At 35.3% G+C, this 15859-nt stretch overlaps 1 protein-coding gene across 4 annotated transcripts in view; it reads left to right on the forward strand.

The window, feature by feature from the left end:
* Nucleotides 1-15859, forward strand: part of CSRNP3 (cysteine and serine rich nuclear protein 3) — a 199457-nt gene that overhangs the window by 37674 nt on the left and 145924 nt on the right. For all 4 annotated transcript variants that reach the window (XM_032880342.1, XM_032880344.1, XM_032880343.1 and 1 more), the window contains 2 exons: nt 9039-9060; nt 13584-13672. In XM_032880342.1, coding sequence (XP_032736233.1) covers nt 13660-13672 — 13 coding nt within the window. In that variant the 5' untranslated portion in view covers nt 9039-9060; nt 13584-13659. The remainder of the gene's footprint in view (nt 1-9038; nt 9061-13583; nt 13673-15859) is intronic.

Consider the following 15859-nt stretch of genomic DNA (forward strand, 5'->3'; position numbering starts at 1 on the left):
ACTGGTAATATTCGGCGTTTGTCCTCGAACCTCTTTAAGATATTCAGTTAATGGTCATGGTTATGTTAGTCAAGACTCTTTATTACAAGGGAAAAAAGCCCTATATAACCTAGTTTAAACCAAAAAGAGACCTCTTAGTTCATGTAATCAAGAAAGACAGGTGTGAGGTCACATCGGGCAAAATGGATCTGGGGCTCATGTGGCAAACTCAGTGCTCTCCCCACCCCCATTCTCTTCTCATTATGAGAAGGCCTCATTTTCTCTGACCGATATGGGATTATGGGTTTCCCTAATCTGTGGAAGATATCTGCCTGCACATAGACATAGATGTCTTCCTAGCACTATGTTCTTGAAGGCAAGGAAAAAATCTCCTTTCCTGGCTCCAGCAACTTAGATGATGAAATATCTTTTCTTTGTGAGAATTATCTCGGTGTGTCAACTGTGTGCTCATTTGTTCTCAGTCTGCCCTTCCTCTGAAAATTGTACCTTGTCCATTGATTTCCAGATGGATTCAACAGAGGAGATGCACTGGTGGGACAATAGAGGGCAGGATGAAAGGATAAACCAGCGTATTCCCCTGCACTCATCCATGCCTCAGCTGATACTTCCAGTGGCCACTGCATCTCTACCATATTTCCAGCCTTTGCTGTAATGACCTTGCTTTTATGGTCACAGACTCCATGGAGCAGCCTTTCCTCATATCTAGCTCCCACGAGGTAGCACCAGGTTTTGAGTTATGGTGACATCCATTCTTCCTTTGTGCCTCCAGCTGAAGGAATGTTAGCTTTTTCTTACTTATCTCCGAGTTCCTTTGTTTTCTGTTTTGTCTGGCATCTCAACTCAGAAAATTATTATAACCAGTTCACCATAAGAAATTCCTTCCATTGAACCATCTAGCATTGCCTCTGTTTTCTGAACTGGACCCTGCCTGATAACTCTAGCCTGGGTGACATGCCCTTCACTGAACCAATCACTGTGGCCAAGGAATGAGGTTCTTTGTTTGGCTAGATCTTGTTCATTTATCCACTCTTGTGGTAATAAGGAGATGTAGAGTATGTTAAGAGAGAAAAAAAAATAGAAGAAAGAAAAATATGTTGGGTCACCAATAATAATGGCTATCATACTAGTAATTCATTTTGATACCATAGTAAATAAACATGAAGATCTAAATTACTTTTGTTTAAACAGCACTATACAAATAAATGGTGAATAGTGGAAATATGTCAATTGTTTTTTAAATTTATAAATACTCTATCAAAATTCTCTTTTGCATAAAATAATAAGAATAAATATAAAATAAATGAGAAAATTATGGGAAAGGAAAACAAGGTAAAAACAAGATTAAGTCAGGAGTGATGTTAGGTTACCCTTTTTAAAATTAATTAAGAGAACTAATATGTTAAAGATCTGCTATTAGTCACATGTTGTTTTATTTATTTATTATTATAATTTTTTAAAGATTTCGTTTATTTATTTGACAGAGAGAGATAGCGAGAGCATGAACACCAGCAAGGAGAGTAGGAGAAAGAGAAACCGGCTTCCCGCTGAGCAGGGAGTCCGATGTGGGGTTTGATCCCAGGAATACTGTGATCATGACCTGAGCCAAAGGCAGACACTTAATGACTGAGCCACCTAGGCATCCCTCACATGTTGTTTTAAATGCCTTATTTATCTTTCCTGAAAAATATGAAATCAGAGTTTATATGCCCATTTAACAGATGAAGAAACTGATGTTAAGTAAATTGCCCAAAGTCATAAAGTAAGATGAGAGCATCAGCAAGATGTTAATGTCTATGTTTTTGATCCTCGAGAGCCTGAGCACTTTATATTACATTATTATGTCACTTATATTTCTCCCTTTAACTGTATTGAATCAGCATTTCCCTACTTATATATATTTTTTAAAAATCTTCATTCAGGGTTCATTTATATTCACCTTCTGGTAAAGTCACTTTATTATAGTCATCTATCAAGAAGTCCAACAACAGACTTCTATAACCAATTCCCTCAGATAATATCCAGAATGAATCCCTCTTTCCTTTATCCATAGTTCATATTCAACATGGCACAATGTGTAGCAACACAGTGTTACAAGTGGACCAGTTTGTGACCAAGTTAATTACATAATCGTTTACCCCCATTCTGCCTGCCACAACATGCAATATTTCTGAAATCTGAAGAAAGTACATCAGCATTTATGAAATAGTAGGTGCTGGACACTTCCAACAGGGGCATATTTGTGAGGCTCCTTGTATCTTATTGTGGCAGAGAAGATGAGAACGTACTTTATAATACAATGTCTCTGATTTGTTCCTCATTGTTCTTCAAGGGAATGCCAGTTGTCAGGGCAGCCCAGCAACTATTCAACTATTTATTTGGGTGTTCCTCCCCTGTGGGACAGTTACTGTGTGGTTTCCATGAGGGACAATGCCCACTATAAAAATTAAAGCAGATACCACAGGCTGCTTTGACAACTAAAAGTTGAGTGAACACATTCTGTAAAGTTCTTCCTCTTTCTTCCTGTCCGTAGATATTGCTTTTTCTTTTTTTAGGTTTGATTTCTATTTTCTGCCATACACTGAAAGTACACTGACTAACATAGGCTGCAATTTAGCTGTGTTCCTGGGACCATCTGTAAGAATTTATTCATTTCCTGAGAACCTGATCAATTCTAGCAGCAATCCTTTATTTTCTCTCTGAGATTAAGAAGACCTGCAATCAATTTTATATTTAAAAGTTGGTTTCTGCTTGAGAAAATTGGGGGCCCAATGTCCAAAAAACATACTGTGCTTCAAAATGGAATCTCTGAATAATTCTCTTTCATACACACATGCATTTTATGTGAAGTCGTAAATATTGTTTCACAAAATTTACTTAATTTCCTTCCTCCCTCTTTCTTTTCCTCCCTCCCTCCCTTCTTCCTATCTCTTTCTTTCTTCATACTATTCCACAGCATAAGTTTACCCAATATAGTCATCCCTTCTCCTGCCAGTTGTTTTTTAAGTTGTTCTCATTTTTTTATATTAAAACCTATGTTGCTCTAAATATTCATGTACATAGTGCATGTTCAATTTTATACATTGTTCTATCGATTACTGTTGAATTATTTTCATGATATTTTCTGGTTCCAAGATAATCCACAAATAATTTAACTAAAATATAATCTTATTTTGAGCTCCCTCCCTCTCTCTCTTTTTCTTTTTCTTACCTGTTTCCTTCCCTCTCTCCTTCCTCCCTCTCTCTTTTCTTTCTTTTTATTTTGCTTGGTTTTTCCTTTCCCTTTTCTTTTTCTTTCTTTCTTTCTTTCTTTCTTTCTTTCTTTCTTTCTTTCTTTTTTTAAAGATTTTATTTATTTATTTGACAGAGGGAGACACAGAGAGAGAGGGAACACAAGCAGGTGGAGTGGGAGAGGGAGAAGCAGGCTCCCACTAAGCAGGGAGCCTAATGCAGGAGACTCGATCCCAGGACCCTGGGATCATGACCTAAGCCAAAGGCAGATGCTTAACTGACTGAGCCACCCAGGCGCCCTGGTTTTTCCTTTTTCTTCCTGTGCATTCTTCATCTATATTTCTAACTCCTGTAGGTAACTCTTATTGTCCTAGTTTATATCCTTTCATTTTTTTCAATATCAAATAATCATAAAGATATTGTCACAAAAGATTTTTTTGTCAAAAGTGGATTATCTTATATACATTTTTCTTAATCCTGACTCTTTTCATTGAACAATACCTTATGAAAATTCCCCAATGTCCTTGTCATAGCTCTATTTTATTCTTTTTGATGATTGCAAAATATTGGATATATTCTATTTTTTTCAGTCTTTCCCCTACAAGTGTTCATTTTTTTCAGCTTAGCTTTTATGCAGCAAGAGCAAGGCTATAATGCATATTCTTTTGAAAAAGTCCTTATATACTGGTGCTTTACTGGAAAAGAGAGAGGAGGAGTGGGGAGAGAGAGAATCCCAAGCAGGCTCACACCCAGCATGGAGCCATCATGGGTCTTGATATCACAACCCTGAAATTAGGACCTGAGCTGAAATCAGTAGTTGGTTGCTTAACTGACTGAGCCATCCAGTTCCTCCAATGCTTTACTTTTGTTTCTCTAATAGATATAGATATAGATATAGATATAGATATATTTATTTGTTTATGGTAGGGAGGAGAAGGAGAGAATCCCAAGCAGACTCCACACTAAGCATAGAGCCCAAGGTGGGGCTCAATCACACCACCCTAAGATCAAGACCTGAGCTGAAATCAAGAGTCAGAAGCCCAACCAACTGCACCACCCAGGTGCCGCCAGTGCTTTACTTTTTTGAAGATAGATTCTTAATAGTAGGGTTAGGGTTAGGCCATGTAATATCTGGAGTGAGAGGGGACTTCTAGAAAGAATGAAGAGCAAATGCAGACCATTGGCAAAGAGCTTGACACTTGTGTGCATGGGCAATGGGGAATCAATTGAGAAGGCATTGACCAGGTGGGAAACCATTGTTGAGTGGTAGAAGTGAGAGATGTGGGATTTGGTGAGAAGTGCTCAGACTGACAATAAATCTTGAAGGTAGAGCTGACAGGAGATGCTAATGTTTAGATGTGAGGTTTAAGAAAAACAGATAAACATGAATAATTCTGAGGCTTTTAAATAACTTTATATTTTGGAATAATTTTAGATTCACGGCAAAGTTGTAAAAATAGCACAGAATTACCTAAACCCTTTGCTCAGCTTCTTCCAGTGTTAACATCTTACATAACCATGGTACATTTGTCCAGACGAAGAAATTAACATTGTTACCACTTATTATTATATTAACTAAACTACAGATTCTTTTCAGATTTATTCATGGATATCCTTTTGCTAATAAGATCTACTCAAGAATATCATGTCGAATTTAGTTATCATGTCTCCTTATTTTCCTCCGTTTTTTCAATCTTCTCTTGTTTTTTTAGGACCATTACTTTTTGAAGAGCATAGTTAGAATGTTCGGCAATTTTAGTTTTCTCTGGTGTTTTCTCATTACATGGGGGTTGTGGATCTGGAATAAGAAAGTCACGGAAAATGAAGTGCTCTTCTTGTCCAAATATATGAGGGACTAGATGATACTAACGTGCTGTGTCACTGGTGGTATTAATGTTTGTCATTTGGTTAAGATGATATCTGCTGGGCGCCTGGGTGGCTCAGTGGGTTATAAGCCGCTGCCTTCAGCTCAGGTCATGATCTCAGGGTCCTGGGATCGAGTCCCGCATCGGGCTCTCTGCTCAGCAGGGAGCCTGCATCTCTCCCTCTCTCTCTCTGTCTACCTGCCTCTCTGTCTACTTGTGATCTCTCTCTGTCAAATAAATAAATAAAATCTTAAAAAAAAAAGATGATATCTGCTAAGTTTCTCCAACTTATCATTAGTGGTTTTTTTTTCTTTTTTCCATATTCTATTCTTTGGAAGCAATTTATTTAAATACAGCTCACACTTAAGGTGGGAGTGGGGATCAAACTCCACTTCCTGAAAAAGGATCTACATATATATTTTGGAATACTTGTAAGAAAGATTTGTTCCTTCTCCCCTACTTATTTATTTAGTCATTTATTTACATGAGTATAGACTCATAGATATTTATTTTATTTCTTGGTTATAATCTAATACTGTCATTATTATTATTATTATTACTATTATTATTATTATTTGCTTAAACTATTCCAACTTTGGTCATTGAAAGTTCTTTCAGTTTTATTCTTGTATCTTTTTGACATGCCTGTGCCTGTTTTTTTCTTTCTCTTCCTTTCTTTCCATCACCATAAGATGCTTCAAGTTCATTTTTTGTTTTCCTTGCCTGAGTCCTAGAATCAGCCATTTCTCTAGGAGCTATGTTTTTATTATAAGTCACTGGGTAAACACAGATGTCATTTGCTGCACTGGGAAAGATGAGTAGAGGAGGAAGCCTGGAGTATGTTATTTTCTTTCTTTCTTTCTCTCCCTTCCATCTTTCCTTCCTTCGTTCTTTCCTTTATTTCTTCCTTCCTTTTTTTTTTATTATCATTATTACTATTATTACTATTATATTAACATGTTAACTTTCAAAAGCATATTAGCCATTCAAGCAGAGCTGTGGAATAGACTGTGGATATCAGAATCTATAGCCCAGAGAAGGGGTTCAAGCTAAAAGCTAAATTGGGGATTCATAAATAAATGGTGGTATTTAAAGACATAGAACTGGATCTGCTTTTGTAAGAAAGAGTCAAATAAAGAAGAAATATCACATCTCAATCTACTAAAGGATTTCAGCATCAGGAAGATTAGAAGAAATTAGGCAAAGAGATTAAGAAAGGGCAGCAGATGAGGTAGGAGATAAGCCTACTTCTTGTATGGTATCCTAGAAGCCAAGTTAAAAAAAAAAAAGAAGTGATTATCTGAATCAAACTCTCTTGAGAGAAAATTTACCATTTGGTTTGTCAATATCTGAGTTCACTGCTGACCATGGGAAGTGCTACTTCAGTGGAGTTGTAAAAATGAAGCCTAATTTGGAGGCGTTCAATACTTCTCTGGGGAAGTTGCTATAAAATGGAATTGAGAAATAAAGTGATGAGATGGGGAACTGATGTAAAGGGATTTTTTTAAATTGAGTTTTTAATTTTAATTCCAGAATAGGTAACATATAGTGTAATATTAGTTTCAGATGTACAGTGATTTAACAATTCTATACATTACTCAGTGCTCATCAAGATCAGTGCACTGTTAATACCCTCCACCTATTTCGCTCATCTCCCACCCACCTTTCTTCTGGTAACCATCTGTTCTCTATAGTCAAGAGTCTGTTTCCTGGTTTTTCTCTCCCTCTTTTCCTTTGCTCGTTTGTTTTGTTTCTTAAATTCCTCATATGAGTGACACATCTGGTATTTGTCTTTTTCTGACTGACTTATTTCATTTAGCATAATTCTAATTCCATCCATGTTGTAAATGGCAAGATTTCATTCCTTTTTATGGTTGAATCATATTCTACTGTGTATATATACTACATTTTCTTTATCCATTCATTATTGATGGACACTTTGCTTCTGTAATTTAGTCATTTTAAATAATGCTGCAATAAATATCGGGGTGTATGTATCCTTTTGAATTAGTGTTTTTGTATTTTTTTGGGGTAGTGCAATTACTGGCTTGTAGGATAGTTCTGTTTTTAACTTGCTGAGGAATCTCCATGCTGTTTTCCATGGTGCCTATACTACTTTGCCTTCTCACCAACAGTGCATAAGTGTACCTTTTCCCCTTATCCTTTCCAACACTTGTTGTTTCTTGTGTTTTTGATTTTAGCCATTCTGACAGGTGTGAGGTCATATCTCATTGTGGTTTTCATTTGCATTTCCCTGATGATGAATGATGTTGAGCATCTTTTCATGTGTCTGCCAACCTTCTGGATGTCTTCTTTGGAGAAATGTCTGTTCATGTTTTCTGTCCATTTTTAAATTGGATTGTTTTTTTGGGTGTTGATTTTATCAGTTTTTTAAGTATATTTTGGACACTAATCCTTTTTTGGATATGTCATTTGCAAATATCTCCTCTCATTTGGTAAGGTGACTTTTAGTTTTGTTGATTATTTCCTTTGCTGTACAGAAGCTTTTTATTTTGATGTAATCTCGTTTTATGTTTGCTTTTTATTTTCTTAGCTTTGTAATTAGAAAAATAGTGCAGCAACTGATCTCAGAGAAATTACTGCCTGTGCCCTCTTCTAGGATTTTTGTAGTTTCAGTTCTCACAGTTAAGTGTTCAATCCATTTTGGGTTTATTTGTGTGTATACTTTAAAAAAGTAGTACAGTTTCCTTCTTTTGCCTGTAGCTGTCCAGTTTTCCAGGCACCATTTGTTGAAGAGACTTCTTTTTTCCATTGTATATTCCTTTCCTCCTTTGTTGAAATTAATTGACCATATAACTGTGGGCTTATTTCTGGATTTTCTTTTTTTTTTTTTTTTTTAAGATTTTATTTATTTATTTATTTGTAGATCACAAGTAGTCAGAGAGGCAGGCAGAGAGAGGGGGAAACAGGCTCCCTGCTGAGCAGAGAGCCCGATGTGGGGTATGATCCCAAGACCCTGAGATCATGACCTGAGCCGAAGGCAGAGGCTTAACTCACTGAGCCACCCAGGTGCCCCATGGATTTTCTATTCTATTCCATTGACCTATGTCTGTTTTTGTGCCAGTACTATATTGTTTTTATTAAAACAGCTTTGTAACATAATATGGAGTCCAGAATTGTGATATCTCCAGTTCTGTTTTTTTATTTCAAGATCGCTTTGCCTATTTGGGGTCTTAGCGATTCCATACTCATTTAGGATTGCTTGTTCTAGTTCTGTGAAAAATGCTGTAGGTATTTTGATAGGGATTGCATAAAATGTGTAGATCGCTTTTGGTAGTATATACACTCGAACAGTATTTGTTCTTCCAACCATGAGCATGGAATGTCTTTCAATTTCTATGTGTCATCTTCAGTTTCTTTCATCAGTGTTTTATAGTTTTCAGATTACAGGTCTTTCACCTCTTTGGTTAAGTTTGCAGACAGATGGGACTAATCCAGTAAAATGGGAGGGAAGGGGGAATGGTGATGCAGGAGCATGAGGGAATAACTGAAGCAGCAAAGACCTAAAATTGGTGAGAGGAAATAGAATCCAAGAGAAAGGATTGATCTTAGGTGGGAGAGAAGTTTCTCCATTATAAGAGGATTGAAGGCTGACTATATGGGTATAAATATCAAGAGTATGTAGAATATAGATAAGAAGAGGAAATTAAATCAATCTTCCAATTTTCTTAGAAGCAGTATCATAAACTGAGAGGGGGAGATGGGAAGAAATGTTGGAGAGTTGCAAAGAAGCAAAGGTGCTTCTGTTGGCAGTCTCATTGGGTTGAAGTATGTGATCATATATCAATAGTCTTGCCAGAGATGCAGTATCCTACATTTTCTCTAATCATAGTAATCTGTTCAGTGACTACTGGTAGTTTCATAGTAGGAGAGCTGAATTTAACCAAGTGATTTTTTTTTTTTTTTCATCACGCTGATCCGAAGAGGAGAGAGAAAAGTCCTGGAGGTGAGTCTATATGAAAGGATAGTCTACCATGTTGAATAACAGACCCTACACTGGGTGAGTGGCAAGTGTGAACATGAGTGGGGGGAGTGAAAAATATGTAAAGGTTGAGAAACACTTGGTGGTGGAGTGTATGCTCTAAGCAACTTGCAACCTTTTGTTATAAAGGTTCATTAAGGCTTCCCGGTAACCTGTCGACCTAACTGCCCCTGTGATCATAGAGCCTGAAACACCTTTTTAATCTCTTTTAATCTGCTTTACCAAATTTGTATGTCTTTTTGGTAAATTTCACTAATTGGAAATTTTCTGGAAAACTATGTAATTCTTTAGGTTTTAAAATTTTTACCTAAATTTTTACCTAGATTTTCTTACAATTTTTGCAAATTTCCCATAATTATCATTGTATCTTTCTCCATGTGTTAAACAGTGATCCATCTGAACAGTTCTAGAGAAATGTGTGTAAACTTCCGAGCACAGCTGACTGAGTGGAAGATTCCCATGGTGACTACCTGATACATAAACAGCCCAATTAGGACTCGTTTAATTTGTTTTGATAACTCTTATCCACTTTACTGAAATGGAATGACTTAAGTGTTATCATTTTAGGAAATGTTTTTGGACATGTGATACTACCTTATTATAGTTCAACACATGTTAGGAAGCACAGAAATTCACTTTTTGTTGTTTGGTAAATGAGTAGATGCTGCATGGGTTTTGATAACTGTTCTTCAACATGTGTTTGTGAAGACACGAAATTAGAGTGATCTTGTTACTTAAAGAATTCTAAGTAGAGTCAATGTGTCTTTCCATGGGGTTTTGTTCTTTTGGAAAGATAGCTTCAAACTTTACCTGGCAGATTGGTTTTTCCTGCTAGATTCTTCTGCCCTAGGCCCTTTGTGTCAAGAAGCAGTCCTTCAGAGAGAATGATGCTTTTGCTGGTTGCCGGCATATTAATTATACAATACGATATTTTAAGATACAGTTGCAAATGCAATTAAACTATTGCACTGAACTTATAAGTCTTATTGTCACCTTAGAAATAGGGAAGAGCAAATTCACATTTCTTCACTTGTGTTCACAAAGTGACATTTCCTTTTGACATACTGAAACTGACATGAAGCAGGCTTCCAGACATGCGGAAATGGTTGGTTTGGGGGTCCAAATTCTGTGATCCTGAGAGGGTTAAGTTTATTCTCAAAAACTTGGCATTTGGAAGAGTTTTTTTTTTTTGAAGAGAGGAACAAGGTAAGAGTGTCTTAAGCAAGTTATATTTACTTATAGTTAATCAATGAATCATCCATTAAAAATAATACAAGCTGATCTGATGGCTCAATTAAGGCTACTACTGAGATGTGACCTTCAGTAACCTCAGTGAAGTCTACCATGACTATTGATTGAAACACCAACATGAGCTTTGTGCCTCACTGACCTACTAAAGGTGCCCTTTAGAGAAAATGTTGACAAACACGGGAGAGTGCTTTTACCCTTGCCACAACATATGGCTGCTGGGATTGGTAGGATGGTTTGCAGTAATGTCCTCGGGCAACCTGAAAACTAAGGAACCTGACACAGGAGAGGTGGTACTCACCATTCCCTCTAGCTTGCCAGATTGCAGAAATTTCTAAAAGTGAAAAACTAGGTCTCAGAAAATTTCTTAATTGAATCCCAGATATTAGAAAAGATCAGATATGAATCATGAATGTTAGGTACACATTCCTAAATGATAACATAGGTTTATGTCAATATTATTTTTCATAGAACTTATAATCATAAACCGGGGTTCTTTAGATGACCACCACAAATATTTATGAAGACAAATCATGTTGCATTTACTTTGGTGTACATGTTCCTAGTCTTCCATAAACTTCACTCTCCTTGAATATTTTACTTAGTGCCTGGGATGGTTATATTTATCCACAAATCAGTCCCAGATGTCACTTGACACTGCTAAGGCCATCCGTAGGACTGGGATCCACCCCTAGTACAACTTTAACAGGGTATGCTAGGGGTGTTCACCTTGGGTTGTGATTACTTCAAAGACATAGCATTTCAGGAAAATGGCAGTCTCTACTAAACTTGTGAACATCACCACTGTTGTGCCCAGAGGGCTTGCAGAGGAAGAGTAACAGCCCCCGGATCTTTCTGAGATACGTTACTTAGGGATTATTCCTTTACAAATTTGCCTGGGTCTCAGGGTGAGTGCTATTGATCCACAGATCTTAGCACAACTCTTCAAATTCTCTCTCTCACGTAAGTGCACACATACTTCCTTACACAGTATCATACAGCCCATGTCCCCACGTCACATCCAGCGAACCAAGGTGCGGCGTTGGAATGGTTTCCAGCGGTAACTATTGAATGTTGCGCCCAGAATTAGCACTGATCCTCAGATGCCCAAACTTGGAAATTCACATTGAAAATTACTTGCTCTTCCAGAATTATTTTTCTTTTGTGATGAACTCCTCCCAGGGGCTTGACTGGCCTCAGTTTGGGTCAATCCTGTCTATCAAATATATGCTTATATATTTGACTTTCAAACAGGTCAAAGTTTGGGTTCCTTTTTTCCTTTACCAAGGGTCCTTTGTCCTCTTTTTAAATTATAGGGTAATTGCAAAATCATTTGAGGTGTGTAAATTTAAATACTTTTGCTTTTCTCAATAGACAACCCTCAATGACTATAAAAAGTCTTTTATTTATTTGGTTGTAAAATACAATATGTTTTCAATTCCAGTTTTAACAATCATTGGTCAAAAAATACTTCATCTCTTACTTCAGAGTTATCTACATGTCAAATACATAGCAATAAGTGTTCATACTTATAAAATAGGGAGACTGAACCAGGTCATAGTTTCCCCATTTTTTTAAGAACAGTAAAAACTTTATTTTTAGGATAAAATCTTGAACAATACCTCAATAGATAAAAATGACACTTAAATACTATGGAATTCATTTTCATTAACAAGAAAGTTTGAGTTGAGATTATGAATGACATTTATAGACATATTCAACTCAGCATCTAACTTATTTTTGGTGCTTTGTTTTAATTGCAAATAATTTTTAAAGTCTTTATTCAGTGGACATACTACAAGCAGGTAGATCTGTTAATATACTTATTGTTTTTAAATTACTCGACCTGCAATCTTAGAATATGTATATAGGTATATATGTATATATCATTAACAGAAGACAGAAAAAGTTGTACTCTGAAATATTCCTCAAAATGAGTGCAACAGGTGATAAAAGTAATTGTTTCAGTGTTCTTTAGTATGTCATCATTTGAGGGTATAATGTTCCCAACAGAGTTTAAGATATTTAAAATCATACTTAAAACTGAATTTTAAATCAATGTCTCCAGAATTTCTCAAGTTCTTCTGCTGAATCTACACTTCATCAGAACCAAGCTGTACCCAATAACCTCTGCTTAACTCTGCAATTCTGACCATAATTTGATAACACTTGTGAGTGAGTACCATGGATATTCTAGTCTATTCTAAATCGATGGATACACGCAGATGTACATAAAGTTAAAGGAAGAAAGAGGCTCCCAGAGACACAGTGTTCCTGTGATCTTTTTACTTTTCCCTTAAAGATTTTTATGTTTTAAGCTTGTCTGAAAAACATCAGCCCACATCGTTTGCTCAGGCTATTTCTTCATTCAAGTAACTCATGTACGGTATTTCCATACTACCTATTTTCACTGGCAATGGTCTATGATGGTTCATTTCTGGCTGTTGTGGAAATACTAAATGAACCACCCTTCACAAACTTCTCTACCCCATCTTTAAGGAAAACTTTTACATTTGTATATGACATAATGATTTACTTCAGCATGTTAGAAGGGAAGGTTCATTAATTCTTTAGAGAAAGTGATTATATACATTTTAGTTTGAGAAAAATACGAGTGTATAATTATTGTGAGAATTTCATTACCTTTTAAAATTATGGCACTAAAAATTTTGAATAATGGCACTATAGTTTTAAAAATAAGATTTTTCTTAAAGCATGTTTCTTTAAAGAATAATTTGTTTAAATTATTTTCTTAAAGCCTAAGGTATCTTCAAACCAGGACATATAACTGTTTGAGTTAATTTTATTATTAAATAGTTTCCTTTAAACAAATGAAAAAACATAATAAATATTCATTGTGATTGCTACCAACTATATAGCTATGACATTCTGGTTGATTTTCCCAGATTTTTATGTGTCTTGAAGATATGAATCTCCTGGAAACCAGAAAGTTATTGAATCTAGTGTAATAGTGATTAACAAGATGGAATATCTTTAACTTCTTACACATAGTAAAATTAGTTTATTGATTAGAAATTTGCTACTTTCTTCTAGGATGGATATTGTTTCTGCTAAATTATATACACTGTGAATATTGAGTTCTATATTTAATGCCTTGTTTGTATTCTAGGATTCCTATTGATTTTCCTGTGTCATGTTATATTTATATCATGTAGCTAGCTGTACTTTTTGCAAATATAACCTTATATGACATATTGAGGCATGTTTTCTTTTTTAAGGAAAAAATAAGGAGATATCAACAGACTGAAAACATGTTTTCAGAAGCATAGAGTCTTCAGGAAGATACTGGAGTTCATGAGATCTCAAGGTTAGCAGTTCACATATTATTATTTTCATGCTTTTACAAATCTGAGATATAAACTGTTCCAAGTTGTTCCTGCTAATGTATAATTGGATTCTACGGACACACAGTTACTTAAAATACATATTTTAATAAGATGTCTTCAAAATTTTTTTAAAAATTCATTTATACCAGAAATATAATGTTTAGTTTAATTGGGGATGGTAAAAGAAAATAATGTTTCCGTAGAAAACCATTGGTTATTAAAATTTGCTTTGCTTTTTATAAAGGATAGCACGTTAAGATACAAAAAAATAAATATTAGGCATCCTTATAAAATTTTATTTATGATTTGTTAAGAAATGTACACCTACCTTGGAAATTTTTCATTTATTTTGTATCTTTGGCTGCAATGTATATGTATATACACAAATAGTTTAGAAGGATAGCTGATTATCATTCCTTCTACAATCCTTTGAATCCCACTCTCTGACTTTCCCTAAGCACAATCGAATAAATTATGTTTTTGTTGGAAAATCTGGTCTCAATAAAATGACAATTCATATGAATAAACGGAAACATATTTGAGGACCCTTTCTATCTTGTGTAAAGTCCTAAGTCTGGGAAAGCAAAGCAAAATAAAATAGCTTATTAAACAACTTACTATAGTAATAGCCTAATGTAAAATGTTCATTTGGAAGTTTCAATTAGAATGTAGGTTGAAATAGTATTTCATGGGATAGCTTGAGAAAGTGGATGATTTCTGCCTTTTTTATTTTGTAGGACCCAATATCAAATATTCATAATTTAAAATGAAAAAGTATTACTGATCTTTTATTATGATTGCCTTAGTCACTGTTTTCTTCTACATCTTCTACATCTTTTCCTCATTCATCCAAGGATATATTTGTTCAAAATTTATTTAGGACTTACTGTATGCACTGCAATGGGTGAAGTGCTTTGGTTGTTTCAAAATGAATAAGATACGGTTTCTGTTCTCAAGAATTGCCCAACCAATATGTTACTCAGAAACTAATTTTATTATTAACACAAACAACAGATAATTAAAAAGACAAACAGATTTAAAAAGGCATGTAATGAATTCTAAAATGCAATGGGAATATTTGGGGATTATTCATATTTTCACTTTATGGCTTTTACTAACCTAACGTAGTGAAAGTTTATACCAATGGGAGTGTTGTTACTCTATTCCAACCCATACCGGATAGATGTTTTAAAAAAATAGCTCCTCAAGTATAACACAAGTAATATGAGACTTTAAAAAAGAAGCTTCTTTTTTGCTACAGCTGCAAATTTAATGCTGTAGAAAGTCATTATGCAAACACCCATGAAAAGAACAAAGGTGAGCATTACCTACTTGGTGTTCTTTTTCTTATTCCAGTACATTTGACTTCTTTATTAAGAGAATTAAATCATTTCCCCAATGACCTAGAAAGGCATATATGTAGGTTTGAAAAGGATTGAACCCCATAAACCCACATGTAAATAGTAGTTGGATGAGTAAAGAATTTGCAGTGGTGTGGGAGTCTAGACTGCTTGAAATGGCATTGTGCAGCACTGTACTCCTCACAAAAAGCTTTTTAAGAAGGTGATATGGGAAGATGTTAAAATAGATTAAGTCATTAAAAATAGTGAAATTGTTTTTTGAAAAGTCAGTGAGGACATCTCTTGCTTAATTGTGCCCTTAGACAAGTGGTTGGATTAATTTATATAACAACCACAATTATTCAACAAGTATTTATTTATCAAGTGCCTACTAGGTGCATGTGAGCAGCAACAGTGAATAGAATACACCAATAGGTATTAATTCTTCTTTAAATGTTTGGTAGAATCCCCCTGGGGCTGTCTGGCCCTGGGCTCTTGTTTTTTGGGAGATTTTTGATGACAGCTTCAATCTCTTACTGGTTATGGGTCTGTTCAGGTTTTCTATTTCTTCCTGGTTCGGTTTTGGTAGTTTATACGTCTCTAGGAATGCATCCATTTCTTCCAGATTACCAAATTTGCTGGTGTATAGTTGCTCATAACATGTTCTTATAATTGTTTGTATTTCTTTGGCATTGGATGTGATCTCTCCTCTTCATGATTTTATTAATTTGGGTCCTTTCTCTTTTCTTTTTGATTAGTCTGGCCAGGGGTTTATCAATCTTATTAATTCTTTCAAAGAACCAGCTCCTAGTTTCGTTGATGTGTTCT

This window comes from Lontra canadensis, unplaced genomic scaffold, assembly GCF_010015895.1.
Source record: "Lontra canadensis isolate GAN:19392208 unplaced genomic scaffold, GSC_riverotter_1.0 scaffold69, whole genome shotgun sequence".
Taxonomy (NCBI): domain Eukaryota; kingdom Metazoa; phylum Chordata; class Mammalia; order Carnivora; family Mustelidae; genus Lontra; species Lontra canadensis.